Consider the following 26,421-nt stretch of genomic DNA (forward strand, 5'->3'; position numbering starts at 1 on the left):
TAGAAATCATGATGATCAAGATCTATCTGATCAGCACCCAAGTGCTGCTCATCGCCATCGTCATTGTGAGATGGGGAATCCTTAATAGACGGGATACGTAAATGAGTGGATAGTGTTGTAATCTGTTCTCTCATTTGACCCATTTCCTTATCAAATTGTGTCCCCATCTGACTGATTTCTTGTTGCATCCGTGTCCTCAACTGATAGATTTCCTGTTGCATCCATGGCCTCAACTGGCAGATTTCCCCATCTATCCTCCGCAACGTTTCCAACGTTAGATCAAGCCTCTCGGTTAACTACAAAAGGCAAAAAAAATAAAAATAAAAAAATAAAAAACTTACTACAAACAATTACAAAAAATAAAAAATAAAAAACATTATTATAATAAATATACCCCATCCTCATACTGTGCGTGATGCGGACTGTGCTGCCCAAATCTTGGCCTCCTCTCTTCATGTACAACCTCTTCCTCTCTCTCATCATCTCTATGTATCCTACCCCTCTCCTCCTCATGCACGCCCTCCCTACCTCTACCCTCCCCCTCCTCATGCCCGCCCTCTCTACCTCCACCCTCCTCCTCCTCATGCCCTCCCTCCCTACCTCTACCCTCCTCCTCTTCATCCCTGCCCTGCCTACCTCCACCCTCCTCCTCCTCCTCCTCATGCCCTCCCACCATACCTCTACCCTTCTCCTCCTCATCCCTGCCCTGCCTACTTCCACCCTCCTCCTCCTCCTCATGCCCGCCTTCCCTATCTCCATCCTCCCTACCTCTACCCTCCTCCTCTTCCTCATCCCCGCCCTGCCTACTTCCACCCCCCTCATCCTCCTCCTCCTCCTCCTCCTCCTCCCCACTCCCTATTTTGTAGACATCAACTCCAACTGAGTGTCGAGGGTTGTATGACCTCCAAAAATCAGTCTCTCGCTCAGCATCGGTGGGATCTAGTGTCGTAAACGATCCTCGTGCCTACAAAATTGTATTTTTTAGATAGATATTACATAAATAAAAAGAAATGACACATTCTAGATCACATTTACACTTACATTCATCAAACATTCCTCGTAATTTTTTATTTTTGGCCTTTTATTGCACAACCATTTCCTGCACCTAGGAATGGTGACTGATTCGGGTAATCTGACGGCCCATTTATTTTCAATATATGGGAATGTCTCGATCAACCACCACTGTAAAAAGAGCAAAAAAATTTATAATAAAAAAATATAAAATAAAATAAATTAAACAAACGTTAGTAAATTCAAATTATATACAATGTATAATGTAATGTAATACAATACAAAGAAACCTATTAGTGATTGTACCTGAAATGCCCACACAAAACCATAAAGGTTGATTTTCTTCCCAACCTCACTAGTCAGCTTCTCCTTCTTTGTGGCCAAACGAATGTAATATAGACTTTGACTATAGATGTACGTCCCCCAAGGGAACGCCTCAAATGCATGTAAATCCTCGACCAGAGTCCACATGAAATCCTCAACATATGCGCGCTCATCATGGCCCAACAATAGTATATTGATCATAACGATGTAAATTAGTTTCAGGACATCCTCTGTTCCCAAGTCATTTCTTGTAAGTTGTAGTTTTATGTTGTGCCCAGACACAAATCGCTCTCGTGGAAATAGGCGTGCCCGTAAACTATTTGCCTCACACGGTCTTGATTTAATGCTTTCTTTATCAATGCGGCCAAACCGAAGTCCACTAATAAGGATGAACTCCTGTCTCCCATACCTATATGGTGCGCCGCCAATCTCAAACCACATTTCATCGTGGCGGGCACCAATAAGTGTTACCTCCCTAACCAGAACTTGAAGTAGCAGTTGTGGTGCAGTCATCATTTGTGATAGAGGCATCTGCAAGAAGTGACCTAATGGGCCCTGCACGAATCTATCCAACAATGCATACTGGTTGAGAGCTTCACGAACTGCCACGAGATGCTTGATCCCACAATGAGTAGTGAGTCACGTTCCCTGCGGTATTACTCGGTGAGTGTGAACATAAGTAAATTCTCTAATCTGTGGATAAGCCATCTGCAAGAAAAAGAAAAAAAAAAAACAAAACTTAAAAAATTAAAATAAATTAACAAAGAATCAAATAAAGAATTTGAAAAAAGCTAAAACTAATATAAGAAAAAAAAATAATAAACTAAAACATACGTAAACCAATCATTGATGCCGTTAGTTTTATTAATTATTTGTGGAGATCCTTTTTTGGAATTAGCAAAATAAATTCAAATATTTGTATGACAAGACAAAGAAATTAAAACTTGGAATTAGATTTTTTTTCCTGTTATTTTCCTATATTTGTATGACACTTTTTCTTTTGTATTCAAACTTATATTTGTATTTATTTATTTTTGTATTCTAACATGTATTTTAAATTATTTTTTTTTTCTATTTTTCTTCTGTATTTGTATAATTCTTACAAGTTATTTGTACTTGTATGAATTATAAGTTATCTGTATTTTATCCAATTAATAATTGTTTTTTAATTTTCTTCTGAATATTAAATTTTTGACATATATGGCCCTATCGGGCCATATCCGAGCCTTATCGGGCCATTTTTCCTGATTAGGCCCGATAGGGCTCGAAGAGATCCCTATTGGGACATATCTCCAAGCCCTATCGGGCTCTACTCGACGATATGGCCCGATAGGGATCGGCCTATCGGGCACTATATGGCCCGATATAGGGCTCGGCCGAGCCCTATCGGGCTTATAATTGAAAATGGCCCGATAGGGCTCGAAGACGAGCCCTATCGGGCCTTATCTCCGAGCCTTATCGGGCCATTTTGCCCGATTAGGCCCGATAGGGCTCGAAGAGATCCCTATCGGGACATATCTCCAAGACCTATCGGGCTCTGCTCGACGATATGGCCCGATAGGGATCGACCTATCGGGCACTATATGGCCCGATATAGGGCTCGGCCGAGCCCTATCGGGCCTTGTCCCGATAGGGCTTAGGGCGGAAGCCACCGTCTTCCTCGTAGAAGACGGTGGCGGCGCCCGATGTCGGCCGTGTTGCCTGACGTCGGGAGTGACGCCCAGACGAAGCCCGACGATGGGCTTCGTCGCCCTTGTCTGGCGAGATGCCCCAACGAAGCCCGACAGTGGGGCTTGGTTGTTTGCGACGAAGCCCACCGTCGGGCTTCGTCGCGAACGAAGCCCACTGTCGGGCTTTGTTCGAGACGAAACCCGATGACCAGTCTTCGTTGCCGGCAACACAGGCGAACCGACGACCATGTCCACCAGCCCCAGCGTTAACAAATCTTCACCAAAATCACACAAAAAAACATACCTTGTTCAGCGATGATGAGATTGATGTCGTTGGTAACGATGGCAGTCAGTCACGGCGACGGTAACGGCAGCTGTCAGGCGGCTGTAGTGAGAGAGAGGTCAACTGGTTGTAGTTGTGAGGGTTGGGTACGGTAAGGGTATTCTAGTATATTCCGAGTTTTGTGGGTTTAAAATTGTGAGGATATTTTGGTATTTTATTTTTCTTAATTTTTTTTATTTTTTAAACAGAATTATGGTCAAATCTGGTCAAGTGGCTATATGATGCTATTAGTTTGTTTAAAATGTTAAAAAGGTTTTTTTTCAGAAATGTGACTAAAAAGGAACTTTGTATTTAAGGGGTTGTTATTTTTTGCAATTTCCACTTGTTTTTTCATCTAAATTGTTTGTCAATTTTGATTTTGGTCCTTGAATTGAACACTATTAAAATTTATATTAATTAAATTTAAAATAAAAAATAAAATAAAATATATTTTTTAAAATTTAAAGATAAGTCAATCCCGCAAAAATAGGGATGATAGGTACCACTTGCTTGGCAATCAAGAAAATTCCTAGAGGGCCTCTCTATATAAAGCCTTCTCTGCCTTTGAAATTTGAAACCCTAACCCTTGAGTAGCCTTATGGATTCACATGGAAGCAGGGGCGGCGGCGAGATGGGAGATCTCTCGTCGATGAAAACTCGATGGCTGAAATCCCTAAGCTCTCTCAGAACCTTTCGATGCTGTTTGTGGGAGCAAAATGCTTCAGAGCAATGCGGCTTTTGAAGATCCGCGGCAATATATTTGGTAAGAACATCAATTGTTTCTTCCACTTATTTTCTTGGTGGTTTCCTTTGTCCGTCGAGGTAAGAAAATTACAACGAAGAAATATGTATTATATTAGAACGCTTCCGAGTCTAATCCATAAAAGAAGTTATAGAATGTGGATATAGTTTAGATTTACAAACAAGAGAGTGTAGTCCCACTTAGTGTTAGTTTGAATTTCAAGGTTTTTTTGGTATGAATTTATGTTATTAATGTGATTTTTAAAAATTAATTGACATTGAATATCGCATTAATGACCCTAAATTGGGTAGAATAAAGTGTTGATGATGATTGGAGAGGTCGTGGTGCTCCAACCCCTTAAAAGGAACCGCTCTTGCTCATGCCACCCTTTATATATTATTGTGAAATTTTCTCTCTTCCAAAACTTTTTTTCTTTTTGACAGGACAAAGATTCATACTCCTTTGATGGTGGACATGGCATATCAAGTTGAGTCACGTAAATGTATGCCCTCAATTCCTTTATTTTTTATTAATTTATAATTTTTTTTATAAATAAAAATTTCATTAACAACATAAAAATATTTACTCTTTTAAACTAAGACATTCCTCAAGTTTCAAACTAAGGATCACATTAGAATAGACATGGCCAAAATTGAACCGGACCGGCGGTTCGAACCGGAACCGGACCGGCCGGAACCGGACCCGGAACCGGCCGAACCGGAACCGGAACCGGACTGAACCGGCGAATTTCGGTCCGGTTCCGGTTCTGCGGTTCCGGTTCTGCGGAACCGGAACAACCCCCCCTCCCCCCGTGCAGCACCCCTCCCCCCCACCACCCCCCCTCCCCCCCCGGTGCAGCACCCCCCCAACGGTCCAATTCCAATTTTATTAATTTTTTTTTTTAATTTTATAATTCCTATCTATATATACCCCTCCCTCCCCCACTCATTTTTCACATTCTCTCTCTCTCTCTCTCTCTCAAGTCTCAAGCTATTATTCTCTCAATTTTGTCTCTCATTTAATATTTCAATTTCAATTTCTTCAATCTTCTCATTTTGTTATTTATCAATTTATTCAATTATATTGTTAATTATTTATTACTTGTTACCATATCCAAAATTGAATACAACAATATTTAAAAAAAATTAAAAAAATTCAGTTTGAACCGGAACCGGAACCGTTGACCGAACCGGCTCAAACCATTGACTGAACCGGTCCAAACCGTTGACCGAACCGGCACGAACCGGAACTGGAACCGAACCGTCCCAAACCGCCCTTGGGCGGTTCAGTTCAGGTTCAAAGATTTCTTAAACCGGAACCGGCGGTTCATGAACCGTGGCCATGTCTACATTAGAAGATCAAAATAACTAAAGGTGTGTTTGATTGCATTACCTAAATTTTAGCTAATATTGTTTAGAAAATAAAAATCACTACACCCCATTGGAAAATGAATTCTATAGAAAGAAAATTTAATATTTGTACTATACATATTTTTTCATAAAAAAATTAAGAGTGTTTGATTGTTTTTCATAAAAAATGTGTAATAATTATATATTTTTCATAGTAAATGTGTGCAATTAAACACACTCTAAGTTTCCATGATAAGAGTGTGTTTGATTATACACATTTACCATAAAAAATGTGTAATTATTACACATATTTTTTATGGAAACAATCAATTAAGTTTTCTTTCTATGGAATTCATTTTCCAAGAGAGTGGGGTGATTTTTGTTTTCTAGCCAATCATTACCTAGAATTAAATTTTAGGTAATGCAATGGGAGTGGAAAGTGGGGCGGAATTCCAATTTTATGGAATTCTAATTCTCACCTCAACCTCTAAGAATTTTAATTTCTTAATTTCAAGGAAAATCTTCACTTTTTGAATTAAAATGGAATTCGAATTTCATGAAAAAAAAAATGTTTGATAAAATTTTCTAAAATTTGGATAAAAAATGAATTCTACCCCATTTTCAACCCCCTATCAAACGCACCTTAATAAAAAATATATAAATACAAAAAAATACAAATCTCCTGACATCAAAAGAGATGTATAACTATCAGGGGAGATTTTCATAATCGCTTTCTGAAAAATTACCGGATAAAACAACTTTCTTAAAGATCATGTTGGATTTGGTCCTCTAAAGTTAACAATTGTATTATCAATCTCAATATACTCACCAAAATAATCATTCGGGTTACATACGTTCACTCATAGCTCAAGCCATCGTAAGTGGTGGCGATTGTGTATTAATTTATGTTCTAAGAATAGAAGCCAAAAATTTTGTTAAGACTGTTTGGACACAGTAATTTCAAACGATATTATTTGAAATTTGTAATATGAAATGATTTTATCCTTAATCTTGTCATTTTAGATGATAAATATGTAAATATCATTTCAAGTTCTTTTGTTTTCGGGTGCTCTTGAATTTAAATTCAAATAGTGATGTATTTAAGGTTATGTTTGGACAAGATAATTTGATATTATCATTTGAGATTTGAAATCTTAAATTCAATGTTTGATTATATTTTTATTGGATTTGAATCTTGAGTTTGGATCCATGAGAATTTGTAATTTCAAATTACTCCAAAAGGGTGTTATTTATTTTAGTTACACATTAATCTTAAAATATTCTATTCTTGTTCATTAATAATGAATACTTATATACATATTTATATTTATTAAAAAATTACATATATATATATACAATATTAATCTAAATACATACATGAGTAATGTTATTCATCTCTAGTAGAGATGAATAGTAGTGATGTGGTAACTTTGTGAAAGTGTTTAATTAGCATTAAACAATATAAAAATAAAATATATTGGGTACCCTTCTGCATTTGGGTTAAATAGGGTTTGATCGAACCTTAAATGAACTTATTTGGATTCAAATGAACCTTCGTGTAGATATATATATATATATATATCTCACACACACACTCGTACCTTTTCAATTCCAAATCTAAGTTTGAGATATATTTGAATAACGAACCCATCTAGGTTCATTGCTTGGGTTTATAGTCGACGCACAATGAATCTACATTGTGTTAGCATTTATATATCTAAAATAATATTTATTAATCAAGATATAGACTGAAAAAAATGGGATATGAAAAATATTTTCATTGCATTTGTTAAATTTATTTGAAAAAAATCATGTGACTTTTTATCTTGAATTTTTTAGATAAATTTATTTCTTTCTTTTTTTAAATAAGTTATTTTGAAGATTATAGATAAATTATCTTGATATAATCTTATCTTATTTATTTTAACAAACACTACCTAAGTTTATTACACATCGGTAAGGAACCCATTTGCCAGTAATCCAATATATTTTTTAAAGTAGTGTAGAATAGTATTATTAAAGGTGTGCCTGGGTGCGCAGCGTACCTAGGCACAGTTGTTGAGCCTAGAATGGTCCTAGCCTGGCACAGGCAAGCAAGGCGTACCCAAGTGCGCTGAGGGCCTCGGCACGCCTAGCTATTCCTTCAAAAATATTTTTACTATTTTAACTTTGTAAGTGTTTATTGTTTTAATTTTAAATAGACCCTAATAGAAAAAATAAACTTTTCATATTTTAATTGTAATTATAAATAAATATTAATTGGAATTAACATTTACGAATTGATATTTTATTTATTATTTTGATTTTTAATAGGATTCAATCTTAATAAGAGAAAGAAAACTTTTTAAATTCTAATTCTAATTATAACTAAATACTAATTAGAATTAGTATTTTGTTTATTGTTGTGATTTTTAATAGAATCCCATCTTAATAGGGAAATGAAATTTTTCAGATTCTAATTTTAATTATAACTATTTCTAAATAAATAATAAATCAAAAGAGATTCTCAAACTAAAGAGATTGATGCTTCTAATGACGAAAGTATGAAAATGTTTGTTCTTGATGATGAGGATAATTTTTAAATTATTTAAAATTCATAATTAGTTAAATCTTAATTAGGATTTAAAAGTTATAAATTATTTAGGATTTAATTAAAATTGACTCAAAAGACTTTTTGTATAGATAAAAAGAACTTTTGTGATCTTTATATGTTAGTTGCTGAAATATGATGGGATTTATTTTACTGACATTTACAAATATGTAACTTGTTTTAATATTTTTCTTAGTATATGTTGAATTTTTAATTTTCTTGATAACAACTTATGAATATATTATTAGGAGTTAAGATTTATTTTATATCTTATTTTTTAACTAGAACATATATATATATATATATTTAGTTAGCATGCGTCTAGTTACACCATGCACGCACCTTTTCTTGTGTTTTGCGCCTTAGACTCTTAAACACCCTTGTGCGCCTTCGGCCTTTAATAACATTGGTGTAGAAAAAAAAAAAAAAAGAATGAAGGGTAAATTAGTTATTTTATCTGTTTATTTAATAATGGTAGAAGTTATTGGTATTTCTAAAATGTAAGGGGTGTTCTTGTAATTAGCTCAAATCTCAAAGGTGATTAGTACCATTTACACTTAAATTTATTGTAAAATTTAATTCCAACTTCAACTTTAATCGATTATTGAGTATGTTTAGTTTGTTAGGTTACCATTCTAACTATGTTAGTTAACATCTTATTTTTGTCTAATTTCTTAATGATAAATATATCACAATTATATATGTGATTGTATCAGTGCAATTTTATTTTCTTAATGTTAAATGTTATTTTTAATTTTATTGTATCCGTGTAAATATATATATCGTAATGTTATTTATTTGTATAGAAAACATTTGAAAACTAAAACTAAAATTTTAATATTATAAATTAATTTTTTGTTTCGATTGAATTGTTGGGCTTTCATGGCAAATTTATTTAGTTATTCCATTTCTAACTTTGTTTTCAAACTTAACAATTAGGAACTTTTAATGCTTTATTCAACAATAGTCAAAATTTCATCATGTGATGAAATGAAATTCAACCGCCAATATTGCAAGTACAAAATTAGCACTACCCATAATAATGCAATATACGACTAAGCAAAGAATTATTCCAAGAAATTACAATCAATGTCACTCTTTAGCTCTGCTGTAGTTCTCTCCCTTATTATGGTATATTTCCTCTAAATATTTTAGATGTCAAAAATGTTGTCGAGCTTTATGGATTCAAATGGCTTTCAGGAAGATGATGTAAAGGCTTCAAAATCTTCAATGGCTCGGTTCATTGCATGAAGAATCATCTTCCTTATCTGTCGTTCACACAGAGGAGAGAATTCATTTTAGAAAGAAAATTGTTGGAGCAGTTTGGAATAGTATGAAGAAGGGATGAGATGTTTTGCCTCTAATTTGTCCTCTCTGGCCTTGTGATCTTTGGGCAGTTTCCTGAACTCCTTGGTCAGCCGAATGCACTCATGGACATTTTCAGGGGAAACAAAATCTACAGCAACTTTTGTGCATGACTGGGTGCAGAGAAACAAAGAGTTAGATCAAATATCGACCCGACCCCATATATGATGATATAAAAATAGGCTGTGAACTCTGAAAATTTTTTACTTTGAGATTCCTGACTTGATGCGGACAGCCAGCAGGGATAAATACTGCCTCTCCAAGTCGTTGCTCAAATGTCCATGGCTCTATTCCTGTAATGTTTAAATTGAAGCTTTTACGAGCTCTGCTACAGTTCCAAATGTATAATTAAAACAATAGGGCATTATAGTATGTATACTAACCAAATTCCTCCTTGAGTTTTTTCTTGTGTTCCAAAGTTAGGTAGAAGCATTGGTCGTGAATTGGGTGAACTACCTAATCAAAAGGAAGAAGCTTTCTCAAAACCCAAATTCATTCAACATGGCCAAACTGAGGCACAAAAAAAGGGCCTTCCAAATGCACAAGGGGAGGATTATATATGGATGCAACATTCTCCTTGTTTGTTTTGTTTTGTTTGTGAGGCTGTTACATAACTTGACCGTCTACGGTCAGAAAATGAGTAAATTTACCATTGCAACCAAGGTTTAGCTTCAAGCTTCAATAATTAGAAACAAAAAAGTTGCAAATATTACCTGTTCAACTGGAGAACAGTAAGTGTGCCTGAATTCTCTATGGTGTTTCATGAGATATTCTTCTAACTTTGGTACATCTTCACGCCTAAAGATGTCCCATAGTGCACCACCTGTTTGATGTGATGTTCCTTCCGGGGAAGAACTGTCAAAAGCAGGATATTTTCTGTGCCCATTTATCTGATCAACAATTACTTCACTAGCTTGAGATGTACTGCTGATCTTAGATGCACCCATAGCATAAGCTGCACCTCTAACATCTGTCTCATTCACCACAGGATTTTCATTCATCTCTTGATCAAGGCGCTCCTTTTCATCTTGAGTTTGGTGCTTCTTTTTCAACACTGCAATTGCTGCACGTTGCTGATCATCTAATTCTATTTCTGCAGTGTGCGTCAATATATTCACCTGCTCGAAACAAAATTTGGATGTTATAAATTTGTTAACCAAAACATAAAACTTCCATCGCATATATGTTTGTACATCACAAATACAGGGGAAAGCCATCACATATATAGCCACATCGGAGTGCAAGACTGACACTTACCCACATATAGGAACTATAGCAGTGTACAATCCCATAATAATAGTAATGAAGTATCAGGAAAAAGAAGCAAACAAGCACACGCTGCTGGAGAAGAGTGATAACTCCTTGGTGAAGAAAGAAGTCACTTTATGACATGAATACAACCTTTATACAAATCTAATGGATTTGAAAATCATACCGCATCAGACATATCACAGTGAAGCTTAGTTACAGAATCCCCTCTTCCAAGTTCTTCAGCAATTCCATATGCAATATATGTCTTTGGACCTAAGTCAGGCTTTAGGACACCTTCAGGCAATTTCACTGCAAGATTAAGAAAACCAGCCCTAGGATCCGTGTACTCCTGAAATGGCAATGCACTAATAAACTCATCACAGTGGCGTGGCAAGAAATTCTCAAATTTGTCAGATGGAGGCCAGTCCTTCAGCTTGAGCATTTCAGGCCAGAAATTCCTATACCTTCTTCCTTCAGTATAACCTTTGAAAAATTGGCGAGTACTTATTCTCACCTGCATATTATATACAGATCAGAAATATGAGAACTAATTGCCACTCAGATTTACTTAACCAAAGAAAAAAAATTGCCAATCATAATTCAGATGGGTATTGCTTGAAAGGCACACAAGAAACATGCAATATATAGAAGACATTTACTGTCTTCAGGTTACCACAAAGAAACTGTGAGAATGGAATCAATACCATGAGACAGGATAAAAGACAAAAGTGACACCCCACTTAGCGGCCAGACTAACCATGAGCATTAGCACAACACATGCTAAAGCCTAATTCAACCAATAACATATATATTTTTTTCATGAAACTACTGAAATTCAATCATCATAGGTTTGTGTGTGTGTATTCTAGGAACTCCATTTAAAATAATCCAAACCAGGAAAAAAGGATATTGATAAAAATCAGTCAAACACACAAAATAAATAAAACCACAAAATCCTACGATATCATCATATGACATTGCAGTCCCATAATACCAAAGTCCATATCTAACAGTTGTGGCTCACCTGAAATGATTCAAGTTTGGTAGTGTGCTCACAACTTAGTGAATGATAAGCCTTAAAATAATTCATATATAACTTGGAATGAAACAATTTTGAAATAATGAAATAATACCTATGATGCATGGAAACGCCTTACGTGTGCCATTTCAGCGTTTCCAAAATGTTTTCTGTACCGAAACACCAAAAAAACCGTTTTTGAGCTGTTTTTGCGATTTTGAAAACATTTTGAGACCATTTCATAATATTAGAAAAATATCATTAATGTGTTTCCGATTTGGAAAACATTTTTGTCCACGAAGAGGTTAGAAACAAAATTTTTAAGCCTAAATATTACAAAATGGAATTTCGTCTCTAACCGAGTTAGAAACGAAATTTTTTCCATCTCTAATTCAAAAATTTTAGAACCGTGCTACAATGCCCGAATGGTTGACGCACGGAATGACCGAACAGAATGAAGCTCGCTCGACCAAGGTTCGGCATCCGCCCAGCACACTGCTATTAAAATTAAATAAAAATTAAAATAAAAAATAATTAAAATTATAATATAAAAATTAAATTAAATTAAATTATAATTATAATTATAATCTAAAAAATAATTAAAATGAAGTCCGCCTGCATAGCAGCTGGCGGACTTCATCCGCCCAGCAGCCCGCTTGCTGCTAGGCGGGTGGACTTCAACTGTTGAAGTCCGCTCGTTCAATTCGGGCGGACTTCATCCATGATGAAGTCCGCCCGACCTTTATTTGGACACGTGTTTCGAGGTGAAGCAACAGTTTCAATGTGAGAATATTTTTGTCTTTTAATACTTTTAGTCATCCTATACGTCAACCAATTCAGGCAAAGTAGCATTTTTCAAATTTTTAAGCCTAAATTGAATCTCTTATTCCTTCTTCATTTTGCAAAAACCTAAAATGGAAGTCTTGTTGCCACCGTCTTCCTTCCTTCTTCTTGAATCCTGATCTCATCCCTATTTGTCATTTCGTCCGGCGACTGCAATTGCAACTCTTGTACTGATTCTTGTCTATCGTCTGTTGTTCTACAAGACTTCGATAGTGACAATTAGTGACTGCAACTTTTGGCTGAGTTGGCTATTGGATCAACAACCAGCGTTTAAGCAACCGACGACGACCATCTGGCTACTCTCCCTATATGTATTTATTCTAGTTTTGTGTTGTATTATGTAAGTATATATATTATTTGTATGTATTGATTTTTGTTATATGAATGTACTGTGTATATACATATATTATGTGAATCAGTGCATGTATTGTGTATGACTGAATGAAATATTTATTTTTCTAATTCAATACTATGTATGTAATATATAGTATATAATACTTATTATGTGAATGAGTGTAATACATATAGAGTATTGACTGGTAATGTATGTGAAAGAGAATGATGAAGTGGAGGAACTTTTATAAATTGTATTATGTTTGATTATTTTATTTTTTTAAATTTATTATTTGTTTTTAATTAGTAAGTCATGGTTCATGGATAATAGAACTTATCTTTATGTTTGTTTGAATGCATTATGGAATTTATGTTTATTTTTAGAATGAATAACTATTTTTTATAATTTTCTATATTAAAAATTATATTTACAAAAAAACCCCTATATATATTTTTTATTTTTAGATTGAATAACTATTTTTTTACGTTTGTTTTTATTTTTATATTTACATTTTTTTAATAAGTTAAAAATTATATTTACAAAAAAACAGTATTCTAAAATGCGTTAAGCGCTAGTCGGGCGCTAGATTGGGGCCTAGTGCCTAGGATGCTTAGGCGGGGACTAGGCAGACTGCTCTTTTTTTTTTAAGTTTTTGATGCAACAAAAAAAAAAATATATATATATATATATAGCTTCCGCCAACCAGTCCATTTGATCTGTTTATATATATATATATATATATATATATAAATTGATGATGGGTGATGGCTATACATACCAGAGGGTGGAGGACGAACAACCAATAGTGAGGGAGACGATTGGCGGCGTCGGCCAAGGGAAATCAAGAAATCGGGGCCAAGAGAGACGACTAGCGGCGACGACCAAGGGGCCAAGGGAAATTGGGGAATTAGGGGCCAAAAGAGACGTCTGGTGGCGACGACCAAAGGGCCAAGGGAAATTGGGAAATTAGGGGCCAAGAGAGATGATTGGTAGCGATAGCCAAGGGGTTAACGGAAATCGGGAAATTAGGGGCTAAGAGAGACGACTGGCAGTGACAGCCAAGGGGCCAAGGGAAATCAGGGGCCAGGAGAGACGACTGGTAGAGACAACCAAGGGGCTAACGAAAATTGGGAAATTAGGGGCTAAGAGAGACGAATGGCGGCGACGAGAAATCCAACTTAGAACTTAAAAACCCTAACTTAAAACCTTTGAAAATTAGGCGGCTAGGCACAGATGATGATCGATTAATCGGATCGGCGCCCAGGGAGGCTGATTATCCTATATTTGCGGCGGCCAGTGGCCGCCTAACGCCTTGGCAACACCTAGGAGGCCGCCTAGGCCAATTTTTAGAACATTGCAAAAAAGTAAACAAAACTTTCTACAACTTTGTCTAAAAGAAACTCTTTTACAATTCTTTCTCTAACCATTATACAGTCTAAATGTTGTTTTGTAGGATGGGGGTTATAATTTGTGAAGAGTTTAGTATACTTTTCAACACTGTTAGTAATGAAATAGGTTATTTGAGAAAAAAAATCAAAAGAATAAAAGTAAACCACGAGAAGGTGAGAGGTGGAGCTAGTCTTACTCCTTAGGTGAGAGAATAGCATACCTTGCATAAATAGTCGATATATATCAATAAACCAACACGAATATAGAGACCACCCTCGTATGGCTACCTCTTGCATTAGGGAGTTGTGACATCCCCCCCCCCCCCCCTTCCCCAATCCCAAAACTTGTAACGCCCTCGTTGCATGGACTCCAGCCTACTCCCACCTTTGTGGAGCTCCTTGAGTAGTCTATGTTGCGACCATTGCCTATTCCACCTCTGTTAAGTGATTCGTGATCTTTTCTTACACGTCCACCGATGATGGATGCCAACTTGCTTGTCAACACTCAACCCTAAGATTGCTTGATACGCCCCTCCGAGCTACCACCAACCGTAAGTTGATACCACTTGTCACGGGCCTGGCGTATTACCCCATGTGGGCCAAGCTAGTGAGGGCGAAGTCAGCCATACTCATTAAGGGACAAGTAACAAATAAACATTCCAACAGTAGCATACCTGCATAGATAGTCTACATTAGTAAACCAGGAGAAATACGGAGACCACCCTCTACGTACGATTGTCCCTTACACTGGGGAATGTCAAACGATGGTAGGGGCTTTGAGTAGAATTTAGCCATTAAAAATCTATAATTTAAAAATAATAACAATAATCGAGTTTTTACATTCTTCTCCCACCAAAAAGAGTTGGTTTTTAGAACTTATCTTGAATACTAGTTAAAAAAATCATGGAAACTATTTTCACATCTCCTCTTCACGTTTCCATGCACATGTAATAGTTGAAGTGCTCTTGTTGGTCCTTGATGTTCAACCTTAACCTACAAGTTAAACATTAAGCAACATGCTCTATAGTATCTTTCTTCATGCCACTTTAGTGAAAGGATAATGCATGCCTCTATACATACTTGTACTCGGGATACATGTTATATCTTGAGTTCTAACCTTTAGTGAAGATCTCTCCTCTTAAATCATAACCAAATTAAATATGTAGTTGACTTGTAAATTGAAGTACTCCATCTTCATTGGTTGTAAACTTTGGCGTCTTTCCATCCTCCTAACACCTCCTTGATCAATTGACACTAAGAATCCTCCATTGAGTTGCTTTAACCTTGACTAGCAAGGTGGGTCTTAGAGTTAACTAAATACACAACATTACCTTACCATATTACATAATCTCCACTGCCATATTGTCATGGCCCTAGGGTATAATGGTCATTAAAGCATGCTGCAATTACTGCTTTGTATTTTTCTTTTACAACTTGTATTTTTTTCAGTCACATTTCGATTTTAGAATGGAAAGTTGTAATAATTTCAATTACAAATTATAACTAAAAGCACTAACTGTAAGAGTAGCTATATAAGCTACTCGAGAGGATCTTTGGGAGAATATTAAGTAATAACCGATTGATGTTAAGCTATATAGCTATAAAATGCTTCTCTCTTTTCAATTCTCTCCTAATTTCTCTCTCGCATCTTTCTGCTCTTCTCTTCCTTTCTCTTTGTTCTTCCTTATCTCCTTCCATTCTTCTCATTTCTCCCTCCCTTTCTATTCTCTATTCCCCGATTTCTTCCAAATTCCCTTACAAGCCCTAGGTTAAACCTTGGTGCATGACATTTGGTATTAGAGCCAACGGTCCTTAGTTGTGATTCTTGCAAATTCTCTTAGCAGTTAACTCCAAGGTTCTAAGAAGCAAGCTAGGCCAGGCAAAATTCCGACGACTCTCAGTGAAATCAGTTGAGCAACGAAATTCAGTGATTCCGAAAAATTCATTAGGGCTAGTGGTCCTTCGGCCATTGGGCAGTGATTGGGTGAGAATAAGGCACCAACTGGGGGCGATCGTTGAAGCACAATGATCGCAACTTCGATTCTGGCGAGTAAGGAAGGCGCGATGTGGAAGTAGGTCTGGGGGAATCATAGAATCATAGTGATTGCAAATAGAGGCCAAGCAATCTTGAAATTGCAGGGTTGCAAGCAGATAACGATCAGTTGCAGGGGTTTTGACGATCAATTTGCAGGGGTTCCGATGATTAGTTTAGTTTGGATTGGGGTGTAGGTCGTGGTCGTTGTTAGCCTTGATTGGTGGCGAGTGCAACGATTCTCGACTACTACATTGTAACTTAGGTTGCGGCTCGAAATTGTGGATTGTCGAACCCCACAAGAGACAACGCTGATTGACGATTGGTTGCGGAACGAATTGAGTTTCAGGAGACGACTTAGGAAGCAACAATAGAATTGATCAAACAATTGAATCGATCAATTTCAGATGGAGCGATCAGATTGATCCATTCAGGAAACTGTTCCAGAAATGATTTTCACAAGCTGCGATTTAAGCGATCTTGATGAGAATCATGGAGGGTCAACTAACAACAACGCAATTGAATCAATCAATTGAGTCAACCATGTCGGAGTTGGATGAATACTAATTCCTCTTTGAATAGGATTCTTATTTAGCAAGTTATTTACTTATTTCCTATGTAATTTAGGATTGGGTTAGTTTTATTATTGCAACTTGTAGTTGGATTAGGTTAGTTTTATTATTCCAACTTGTAGTTGGATTGGATTAATTTTGTTATTTCTACTTCTATTTGGATTGGGCTAACTAAAACCCATTAGATTTAGGATCTAGTTTATGACTAGATTTAGGATTTTTATTAGTTTTCAAGTAGAATTAGGATTTAATTATTTTTGCCTATTTAAAGGTTTTTCCATTGTAAACAAAAGGAGGAGAAAAAGAAGATTATTGAATTTGAGAGATTTCTCTTTTTTTCTATCTTGTTCTTCAATGAACAAAACTTCGAACTTATCAATGATCTAGGCAGTCTTTGTGGCATTCAACAACACAATTCTTGATTCTTGTTTCCGCATATCAATGGGTCTAGATTTTGATATAATCTAGGTTCTTGGTTCATAAATCAACGGGTCGAGAATTCATTGCCTTATATCCAATTTTGACTTTTCTGAGGTTTGTTTCAATCTTTTGTGGGTTTCTTTGGCTTCGTTCCATCGTGGGTTCACATCAGTTGGTATCAAAGCATCGGAGCGTGCATCAGATCTTGATTAGAGTTGAGAGCGGTAACCAATCCTCTATTTTAGGGTTGTTGCATCGTGAGATTTAAGATATAGGCGATCACAAGAGATTTCTATTCACCATCAGTCCTTCTAAGAAGATCAGAAACAATTTTTGAAAGAGGTGATGATAGATGGCATCCACATGAAGCAGTTGGAGATGAGAATGGACAATCTGGAATTAGGTTTACGGCTGACTCAAGTGGAGGTGTGATGCTACCAAGCAGAAAGTATTGCAACCAGAGAAAGTGTGCAAAGAGACCTCACAGCAACACGAGAAAGTGTGCAGAGAGAACTTGATAAAAACAAAGAAAATCTTTAATTTTGGCCAAAAGCTGGACGACTTAATGAATATGATTGCAAAGAGGTTTTAGGTCAATCTACCAGTGGAATTTCTTTCAAGATCCATTGCAAAGCTAATTCAAGTAGAAGCCGGAATCCTACCTAATACCTTTAGTTTGCAAGAAGTTGAGGAAACACCTGCCTTAGATCTGGCAAGTTCGAGTGAAGGATCATTCAATTGTGAGGATAATGGTGCTCTCCTTCCTTAGATTTCTAACTTGTAGGAAGCTGAGGAACAATCATAACTGGTAAAAGATATTAAGTCATTAGATATTCCGGCTATGAACCAAGTTGGAGATGCCAAGAAAGGAATGGCAGTTGCTGGAAAAGTCACTACAACACCATTGGAGGAGAAACTTGTTGAAGATGGAACCTTTGGTGTACACCAACAAGCAAGAAGCAAAAGATGTTGTGAAGTTGGTGAAGGTTACGGGCACATCAATTTTGGATTTTGAAGGTTATAAGTTTGCTATTCTTGAAGGAATGGGTACTCCTCCAATACCTGATATCAATGCAAAGCTATTAATTGAGGATTTACTAGATACAACCAGAGAGAAGGAGGAAAAAGAAGTTAAAAATCGTTCATGTCAGGCAAAAGATTTACTGATTTTTTAGGCACCATCAAAGAGATCATTGGAATTTTGTTAAGGGAAAAGCAAACAGCATTTTGAGTTTTCCTTAGAATACAAATCACTCGGAGAAGAGAGCCTTGCCAAAGAGATCTTTGAGGACCTTATCCTGCAATTCCAAGAAAAGGAAGAAGGAAAGGCCAAGAAGGAGAAAGAAGGGAAAAAAAAAAGGAAGGAAAAAGATAGGCAAAATATATATTTTAACCTTTATAGTTATACGTTTTTTTTTATTTAGATACTCGAACTTTTTGTTGTTTCAAACACCCCTAAACTTGCAATTTCAAGTCAATTGCACCTCTGAACTATGCAATTTCGAATTAATTGGATATCTTGACCAATTTATTGAGAACAATGGATTTAGGGGTGTAATTGAAACAACAAAAAGTTTAGAAATACAATTGACTCAAAATTGCATAGTTTAAATGTGTCTTTGAAATAACAAAAAGTTCGAGTGTCTAAATGAAATGTTGTGTTTTGCATAGAGTATTTTCTAGAAGACTTAGAAGGAATCAGGGGAATACAAGAGTGATTCAAGCGGCTTAAATAAACCGAGTTAGGGAGAGACTAACTTAAGTTGTACGTATGAGGGGTATATTAGACTTTGTGTAGTTTGCTTTAAAGCCTTGTAATTACCGCCCTAATTTGTCTATAAATAGGAGACATATGTGGGCAGTCGCGGTATGATTCATAATTGTGTATGAGTGCAAATGATTGAGAGAAAAGTCTAGAGAGATAACCTTTGTAAAGGTTATCTTGGTTTTCATTTTGTACTCATGAGAGACTCTTGTTTACTAATTCTTGGAATATTTTTAGTGGATTGCTCTCAGGATCTAAGGCTAGATGTAGGATTGCATTTTGCAATCTGAACCAGGATAAATCCTTGTGTTCCATCGTGTGGTATGCATGTCTCTTACCCTACTTTCATTTATGTTTCAATTCTGATTTTTGTTTCTGTTGTTGGGATTGTTTCGGGTGTGTCTGTGGTTGTAATTGGCAAAAGATTGAGTGATCCTAGTACTCCTAATTGTAACAAAAAAAAACGTGTAAGTACAGGGGCTAAAATATGTAGTTGGCCAAAAAGAGATGGCTAAGGAACAGTCTAAGATGGATGAATCAAATCATGAAAGCAGGGATTGGATGAAGTAATTTCTTCTGCAAGGCATGCAGAATCAATGGCCATAATCACTCAAGAACTTTACTTTGATTTCTTGGGGACAAAAAATATTTTAAGGAAGAGGGATTGTCATGACCTTAGGGTATAATGGTCATTAAAGCATGCTGCAATTACTGCTTTGTATTTTTCTTTTACAACTTGTATTTTTTTCAGTTACATTTTGGTTTTAGAATGGAAAGTTGTAATACTTTCAGTTACAAATTATAACTGAAAGCACTAACTGTAAAAGTAGCTATATAAGCTACTCGAGAGGATCTTTTAGAGAATATTGAGTAATAACTAATTGAATGCTTCTCTCTCTTCAATTCTCTCCCTGATTTCTCTCTCGCTTCTTTCTACTCTTCTCTCCCTTTCTCTCTATTCTCCCTAATCTCCCTCCATTCTTCTCATTTCTACCTACTTTCTATTCTCTCTTCCTTGATTTCTTCCAAATTCCCTTACAGACCCCCTAGGTTAAACCTTGGTGCATGACACATATGCCTTAGATCCTCCAATAAATATGGCTAAATAGAAAGTGTTACCAAACTTACCTCTAAGAACCTACTATTAAAGCATCTTCCACTACATTAACTTCCAAAATGGTACATGATATTGACATCATAATCTATAAGCAACTCAAGACACCTTTTCTACCTCAAGTTGAGCTCTTTCCAAATAAAAATAAATTTCAAGCTCCTGTACAAATAGCATCACCAGGTCTTCAACACAAAAACAACTGCTACTAATTGTAGGTCATGAAGGGTTTGTCACATTAATCTAATAGACAAGAAGCACATACAATCACCTTTTCCATGTTGCAAAACAACACAACAACCCAACCCTTGGCAAGATGCATCACCATAAATCACAATCCACCACTTGTTAGTAAGGCATGTAGAAGTAATATTATAAATCTTTGTTTAAATTCTTGGAAGTTACTCTTCCACTGACTTGTCCAATTAAATTTTACTCCAATTCAAGTGAAACTAGGAAGTGGTAGGGAAAGACCTAAGAGCATTGTTGTGAACTTTATGTATTTGTCAAAAAAGATGTTTCATTGTTCTAGATAATATATCATGAAAGTATATGTATTTTTATGTGAAGTAAAGATCTATAATTCAAAAATTTTGAGATTGATAATTTCAGACTATAAATTGTGCTTGCTGTTTCTACAACTCTAACCTGTGACCTTTCAGTCACAAAGGAGCAACCTTTCTACCAAGACTCTCTCTAAAACAAAAGGTTCAAGTACTTGTCATAAAAGAGAGCAGGATGTTTACGGTGAGAGTCAAATAAATACTTCCATCCAGCGTAGCAGCTCTAAATTGTAAATGTAAATTTCACAAAAGATGACATAACTAACCTCGCAGCCGGCCAGGCAATCAATAGCCTTCACTTCTGACATTTTTGAAGTAATACTTGAATCCAAGTTCTCACAAAGTGCGCGCCACATGACCATTGGCTCCCAGCTTAATCCAGTTGTCTGCTCAAGAACATCTCGAACAATCACTGGTTCACCATTTGCCCAATGCCTCCGAAATTTCAAGAGCTCTTCCTCCTTTAGGACATTCCTTGAATTTGGGCAATACAATACATTATTCCTACAGCTTTCTCTAGAAACAGTCAACGGCGACATCTTGGTGTCACTGTCAAGAGAACTGGGCACAGACATCATTTGGTAAATCTCATATTTCTTTAATATTTCTTCTCCTTTAGCTTCCAAGTTTGAGATCCAACCATGTGGAAGAAGACACTTTATATCTAGCACACAGCTTCCACACCCACCCATTTCTTTTGGAGCGCAAGTGATACTTCCATCATCATTGGCAACCCATTTGGTCACTGGCTCATTGTGTTCATCAGAAGTTTCCAAGTTATGAGAATGTGGCAGAGGGTCCCCACCGTGAATGTAATCACAGCCTCTGTTCAGATATTTAAAAACTCCTTTGCTGCCAGCTCCTAATTCCTCTCCATGGCGAATCTCACGGCAACAGCTAAGACACAGCTCATATGAGCAGTTTGGGCAACTTCTATGAAGATCAACAATTGAGGTTGCACAGTGGTTGCTGATCCAGGAACAAGATAAAAATGAGATTTAGCACGGTATGTAGAATAATAAACACGGATAAAATCATAGAACTACAATAGAGCAAGTAAGACAAAGTTACCAATACACTCGCTCATCATTGTGACAAATGGACTCCTGTACTGTAATTGCAGATGATGGTAGCCCTATTCGTACATATTATTTGTCAGGTAAATAATATAGTTATTTCAAATGTCTTTGAACACTTTAAAGACATGAATACCTTGAATTAGGGCCTCTGTCTCTATCTCCTCTGTTTGCTCTTGATGAATTTGTTTCAAAAATGGAATAAGAGACTTGATTAAATAATTAAGATGCTGAACCTTCTCCTGATCATTGAGGTCCCTCTTTGATGTCTGATGAGGAAAAACTATTAAAGTAATTGCCAAAGAGAAAAAGTTAAAGCATAGACCAATTTCAGTATCTAGGTTCATGGAAGCAAACCTTGATTGTGCCAATTGAATGCAAGCACAAGTTGCAGTTGCAATTTTGACGGCAAAAAGGGCAACTCTCTGCAATTTCTTCTTCTGACAAGTGCTGATACCTATTTACTCAGCAGAGAGAAGAAGAGCAAGAATGAGAGTCAAAAGAAGACATTGCTGCAGAACTAAAATACCATCACTGAGAGAGAAGAGAGAATAGGTAAAAAAATTACCACTGCTTGATACACTGGATACAATATACTTTCTTTTTACACTCAGCGCAAGGAACTACAATTCTCCTATCACTCCTCGCACACTGATGACACTTTATCCGCTCTTCCCTTTTTTCCTGTTTAAGGCAAGTATTCTAGTGTGATTTAGTTGATTTTTTCTTTAAACCAGATCAACTATGCCAACCAAAGTAGTTTAAGAAAAGAATGTGAGAAGCAGGTCTAACCTTTTGATTTCTTGTCTTGGATCTGCCAGCTCTGAGTACATCATTTCTGATAACTGGACCTGATGAAAAGGAAGAAGGGGGGGAAGGAGATAAACCACAAAATGAGGAGTTCCCAGATGCATAATTTTTCTCTCTTAATTCCATTGAGCTTCCTTTCATCTCCATGCCATTTGAATGTCTACTTCCATCATGCGTCTCTTCTTCCCCAAGAAACAAATCTTCTAGATCATCTATCCATTCACCATAGAAGTATACATTCTCAGAGGATCTAACATTGTTCAGGGCATTGTAATGTCTTTCTGAAATCCTTCTTCCATGTGCATTTTCAATTTCTCCAGTTAATGAAGTCTTTGTTCTCACTGATGATAATCCTCCTTTATCCTTTCCCTCCGATTCACCTTCTTCAACTTCCCATCTACTGGCAGAATACTCCCTTTTCTTGTTCAAGGTACCATGACACTTCTGCAAGATTTTTCCCCCCCTGCAACATTCCTTTTCTTGAGCTATTCTTTTTTCTTTAGCTAAACATTTTGCTCTTGTGGATGGCATACCCACAGTGCTGTTTCGCGCCTCCTCAGAATCATCACCATCTGAACATATGCTTTTGCAGGTTCTCCTTTTCTTAACTGAAGGTGATGGCAACATGCTATATTCCTCCCCCTCACCATTGGACCCTTTGCTTTGACAATATCTCCTCTTTTTAACTGGAGTTGATAAACAATATTCCTCATTGTCACCTTCTTCAAATTCAGGACTGACATATTTGCAAGGATTACCCTTCTCTGAGGCACGCCAACATTTCCTTGAAATTTTTCTACCATTTAAGCGCTTGGTTTCTGGAGTCTGCCTGTTTTTCTTAGATGAACCCTTCATACTTGTAAATGATGATCCTGCGCTGTCCTCATCTTCTTCTTCACGTTCTGCCAAGTTAAATTTATGTTCAAGACTTCTTTTCTTGTTTGACATACGCAGGCACCTCTCTGTACTTTTTGAGCCTTTGCTTTCTCTGGTTCTACTTTTTTCCTTGAGATATTTTATTCTAAAGGGTGATAATCGCGGACTGTCCTGTTCCTCACCGTCATCCTTACATTCACCCATCATAGATCCACTTCCAGTACTCATTTTCTTATTTGATGTATAAATGGGCTTTCCTGGGGTTCCTCTACTATTTATGAATTTTCTTTCTGGAGGTCTACTTCTATTCTTAACTGAATCCTTTGGTTGCATAGGTGATGACTGCAGACTGTACTCTTCCTGTTCACCCTCCTCTGTTATTTGATCTTTGTAATCCTTGAAACGTTGAAATTTGACTTCCCTACCAAGCCGAGAGACACTGGAAGTTTTGGGGTTTATCTGGATTTCATTATCAGTATAGCGGTTCAACAGGTCAGGCTTCACAATCAGCATTGCCATTCTCTCTGCAGAACTGAGACAAGATGCTATCTAACAAGTTAAAAATATGCACGAGGCCGTAGAATTTCATTCCATAAATAACAAAACAAAGAAAGTACATGGTTTTGACAGTAAAATCACACCAATTCATCTTATAGCAATGCAGACAATAATTCACCGGTACTAATCAGAAACATTCGATATAAAAATCTCTACAATATAACCCAGATACAGTACCATGAAGACTTGAGCAAGGTTGACTCGGAGTCAAGTCAACGCGGAAAACGAATCGTACATGTCCCAGACCATACACACGAATCGCATAACAACAAATTAGGGTTTAAAAAGCCCGATAGATTGAGCGAATTCTCATGGAAACACCAATTTACGGCTCCAGTGGCCCCAGCATTGATTCATGACTCGTACTCTCAAAAACTTCTCACGCCATTATACGCATAGATAAAAACATACGAGATAAACCGTTTATAGAGATACATAGACCATGATCGACGGGCAGGGCGGCTTACCTGATCAATTGAGAGTCTCAATTCTTCTCCTCCATGCTCTGTCAACTGAACGTTGCAAAAAAACACGAAAGTTGGGGTCGGAAACGGAGCGAAATTGATTGATCGAAGGGTAAAATCGAGGCGACGTGATAATCCAAGGAAGATCAAGCAAGGAGAAAGACGGGGTTACGAAGACCGCTGTAGAGAGAGAAAAATATATAGCGTAGATGTAGAGAGAGAGAGAGAGAGCCAACGCGAAGGGAAACGTGAAAACCATGAGCCAGCGGTTCTTCATATGTATACATATATATATATATATATATTAGGCAATAGCATTATTGTTTCATATATATATATATATGCATATATTTATTTACTTTGAGGATTCGATTGGGAATCTAGAAAGAGCACGTGAGGTGTGTAGTTCTCCGTAGTCTGTTTGGCATAATAAAACAGACTGTTTTGATAAGGTAGCAGAAGCTGAGTACGCATGAGACTAGCCCTTGCTTGGGGGCATCGAATCCAATTAAATCAATTCGAATTTCAAATTCAACCTCAATTGAGCTCCACGATTAGATTTTTTCCTAAAATATTGTAAATTACAAATTCTAATTTGCTGTATAAAACACACAAACACACACATACACATTCACATAAAACAAAAAAAACAAAAAAATGCACAAATTTGAGTTACAAAATTAAATTTAATTCACTCTAACATATATATATATATATATATATATACGTTCACCTGAAATTATCTTCGGCCATTGAATAAACAAATGAAGAACCTTCTCCTTTCACCTCGATGGGATCAAGAAGTGTGAACAACAAACATCGATTAATGAATTGATCAAGGGTTTCAATTTCAATCATTCGCCCATTCTTCACTTGGATGAGATCAAATTAGATAGACAGAGAAACTGAGTGAGAGACAAAGAGTGAGACGCTGGATGGAGTAAGACTATGTGAGTTTGAAAGTGAGAGAGGCAATTCAGATTTATTAAATGAAGTAAAGATTTAAGTTTCAGTCAAAGGAGCGAGAGACTAAAAACGAGGGACATGAGGCGCGAGGCAAGAACTAAGATGTTGTGTAACGTGAATAGGTAGAATACTACCAAATTATAATTAAGTAAACATGGTGACTGATATTGGTTAAATGGTAAAAAGCAAAAACATGATTAATATATCTTTTGAGTTCTTAAATAAGGGTCAAGTTTTTAATTCGACTCAATTTTTCAGCACCTATAACTAGACACCTCAATTTTTTTTTTCGAACATTTAATTGAAACCAAACTAACCTTTGCCAAATCCAAACCTAATATTTGAGTTTGGTTTTTCCATTTTCTCAATTTTGTTGCACACCCCTAATAGAGTTATTTGAGAGTCATTGTTCTAGCATCGATTAAGTGGGACTACTACTACGAATTTGGTGACTAAGGTCATTGGTGGCAAGAAGGATAAGGAACAAGAAATAACCGAAAATGAAAAGAAATGTGTGGAAATATTTTCTTACTATCTTATTTTTTAAAAATATTTGAAAAAGAATCCTCAAGAAAATTGTGTCATAAGCTTGATGACAACCTCAACTAGAGATCACTTCTACAACCAAAAAGAACTGCCCCAAGGGATTTTCGAATAACCCTTCTAAAAGTTAATTCAAAATCGAATGACTCAGACCAAAAGAGAACATAAATGAATGAAAATAGTGCCTAGAATGTTTTTCTTTGTTGAGGTCTTTTGCTTTTGTGCCTTGGCCCTTCTAGTTTCCTTCTAATGACATATTGCATTTGATTTTTCTCATCTACATTGAGTGGATTCTCTAGGTAAAACACAACCACGCGACCTATAGCTTGCAAATTTCTAAGCAAATCAAACTTGTCAAGATTTGTTCACTGAGTGATTAAGCACACTTTTTAGGATGCGCAATATCCTTTTAGCTAATTGTTTGTTAGAGGGAATATGGCAATCGACATGACCTTACT

At 36.4% G+C, this 26,421-nt stretch overlaps 1 protein-coding gene and 1 long non-coding RNA gene across 4 annotated transcripts; one reads left to right on the top strand and one right to left on the bottom strand.

Annotated features, from left to right (window-relative positions):
- Positions 1–3,911: 3,911 nt before the first annotated feature.
- On the top strand, positions 3,912–9,373 carry LOC127795155 (uncharacterized). Its single transcript, XR_008021747.1, has 3 exons — positions 3,912–4,090; positions 4,513–4,571; positions 9,209–9,373. It is a non-coding gene; the product is annotated as an uncharacterized LOC127795155 (long non-coding RNA).
- Positions 8,937–24,727, bottom strand: LOC127795153 (lysine-specific demethylase JMJ26-like). 3 transcript variants are annotated; one of them, XM_052326641.1, is made up of 13 exons: positions 24,458–24,727; positions 22,539–23,964; positions 22,315–22,448; positions 22,104–22,203; positions 21,883–22,015; positions 21,742–21,805; positions 20,937–21,639; positions 10,809–11,138; positions 10,087–10,491; positions 9,757–9,829; positions 9,581–9,666; positions 9,367–9,486; positions 8,937–9,276 (listed from the first exon to the last, which is right to left on the bottom strand). In XM_052326641.1, the coding sequence occupies exons 2-13, from the start codon at positions 23,949–23,951 to the stop codon at positions 9,205–9,207; spliced, it is 3,633 nt and encodes a 1,210-aa protein (XP_052182601.1). In that variant the 5' UTR covers positions 23,952–23,964; positions 24,458–24,727; the 3' UTR covers positions 8,937–9,204. The 3 variants fall into 3 exon arrangements, with proteins under 3 accessions (XP_052182601.1, XP_052182602.1, XP_052182603.1); XM_052326642.1 differs by having other exon boundaries at positions 22,539–23,977; XM_052326643.1 differs by having other exon boundaries at positions 22,315–22,430; positions 24,458–24,726.
- Positions 24,728–26,421: the final 1,694 nt, after the last annotated feature.

Source organism: Diospyros lotus, chromosome 2 (genome assembly GCF_014633365.1).
Source record: "Diospyros lotus cultivar Yz01 chromosome 2, ASM1463336v1, whole genome shotgun sequence".
Classification (NCBI taxonomy): domain Eukaryota; kingdom Viridiplantae; phylum Streptophyta; class Magnoliopsida; order Ericales; family Ebenaceae; genus Diospyros; species Diospyros lotus.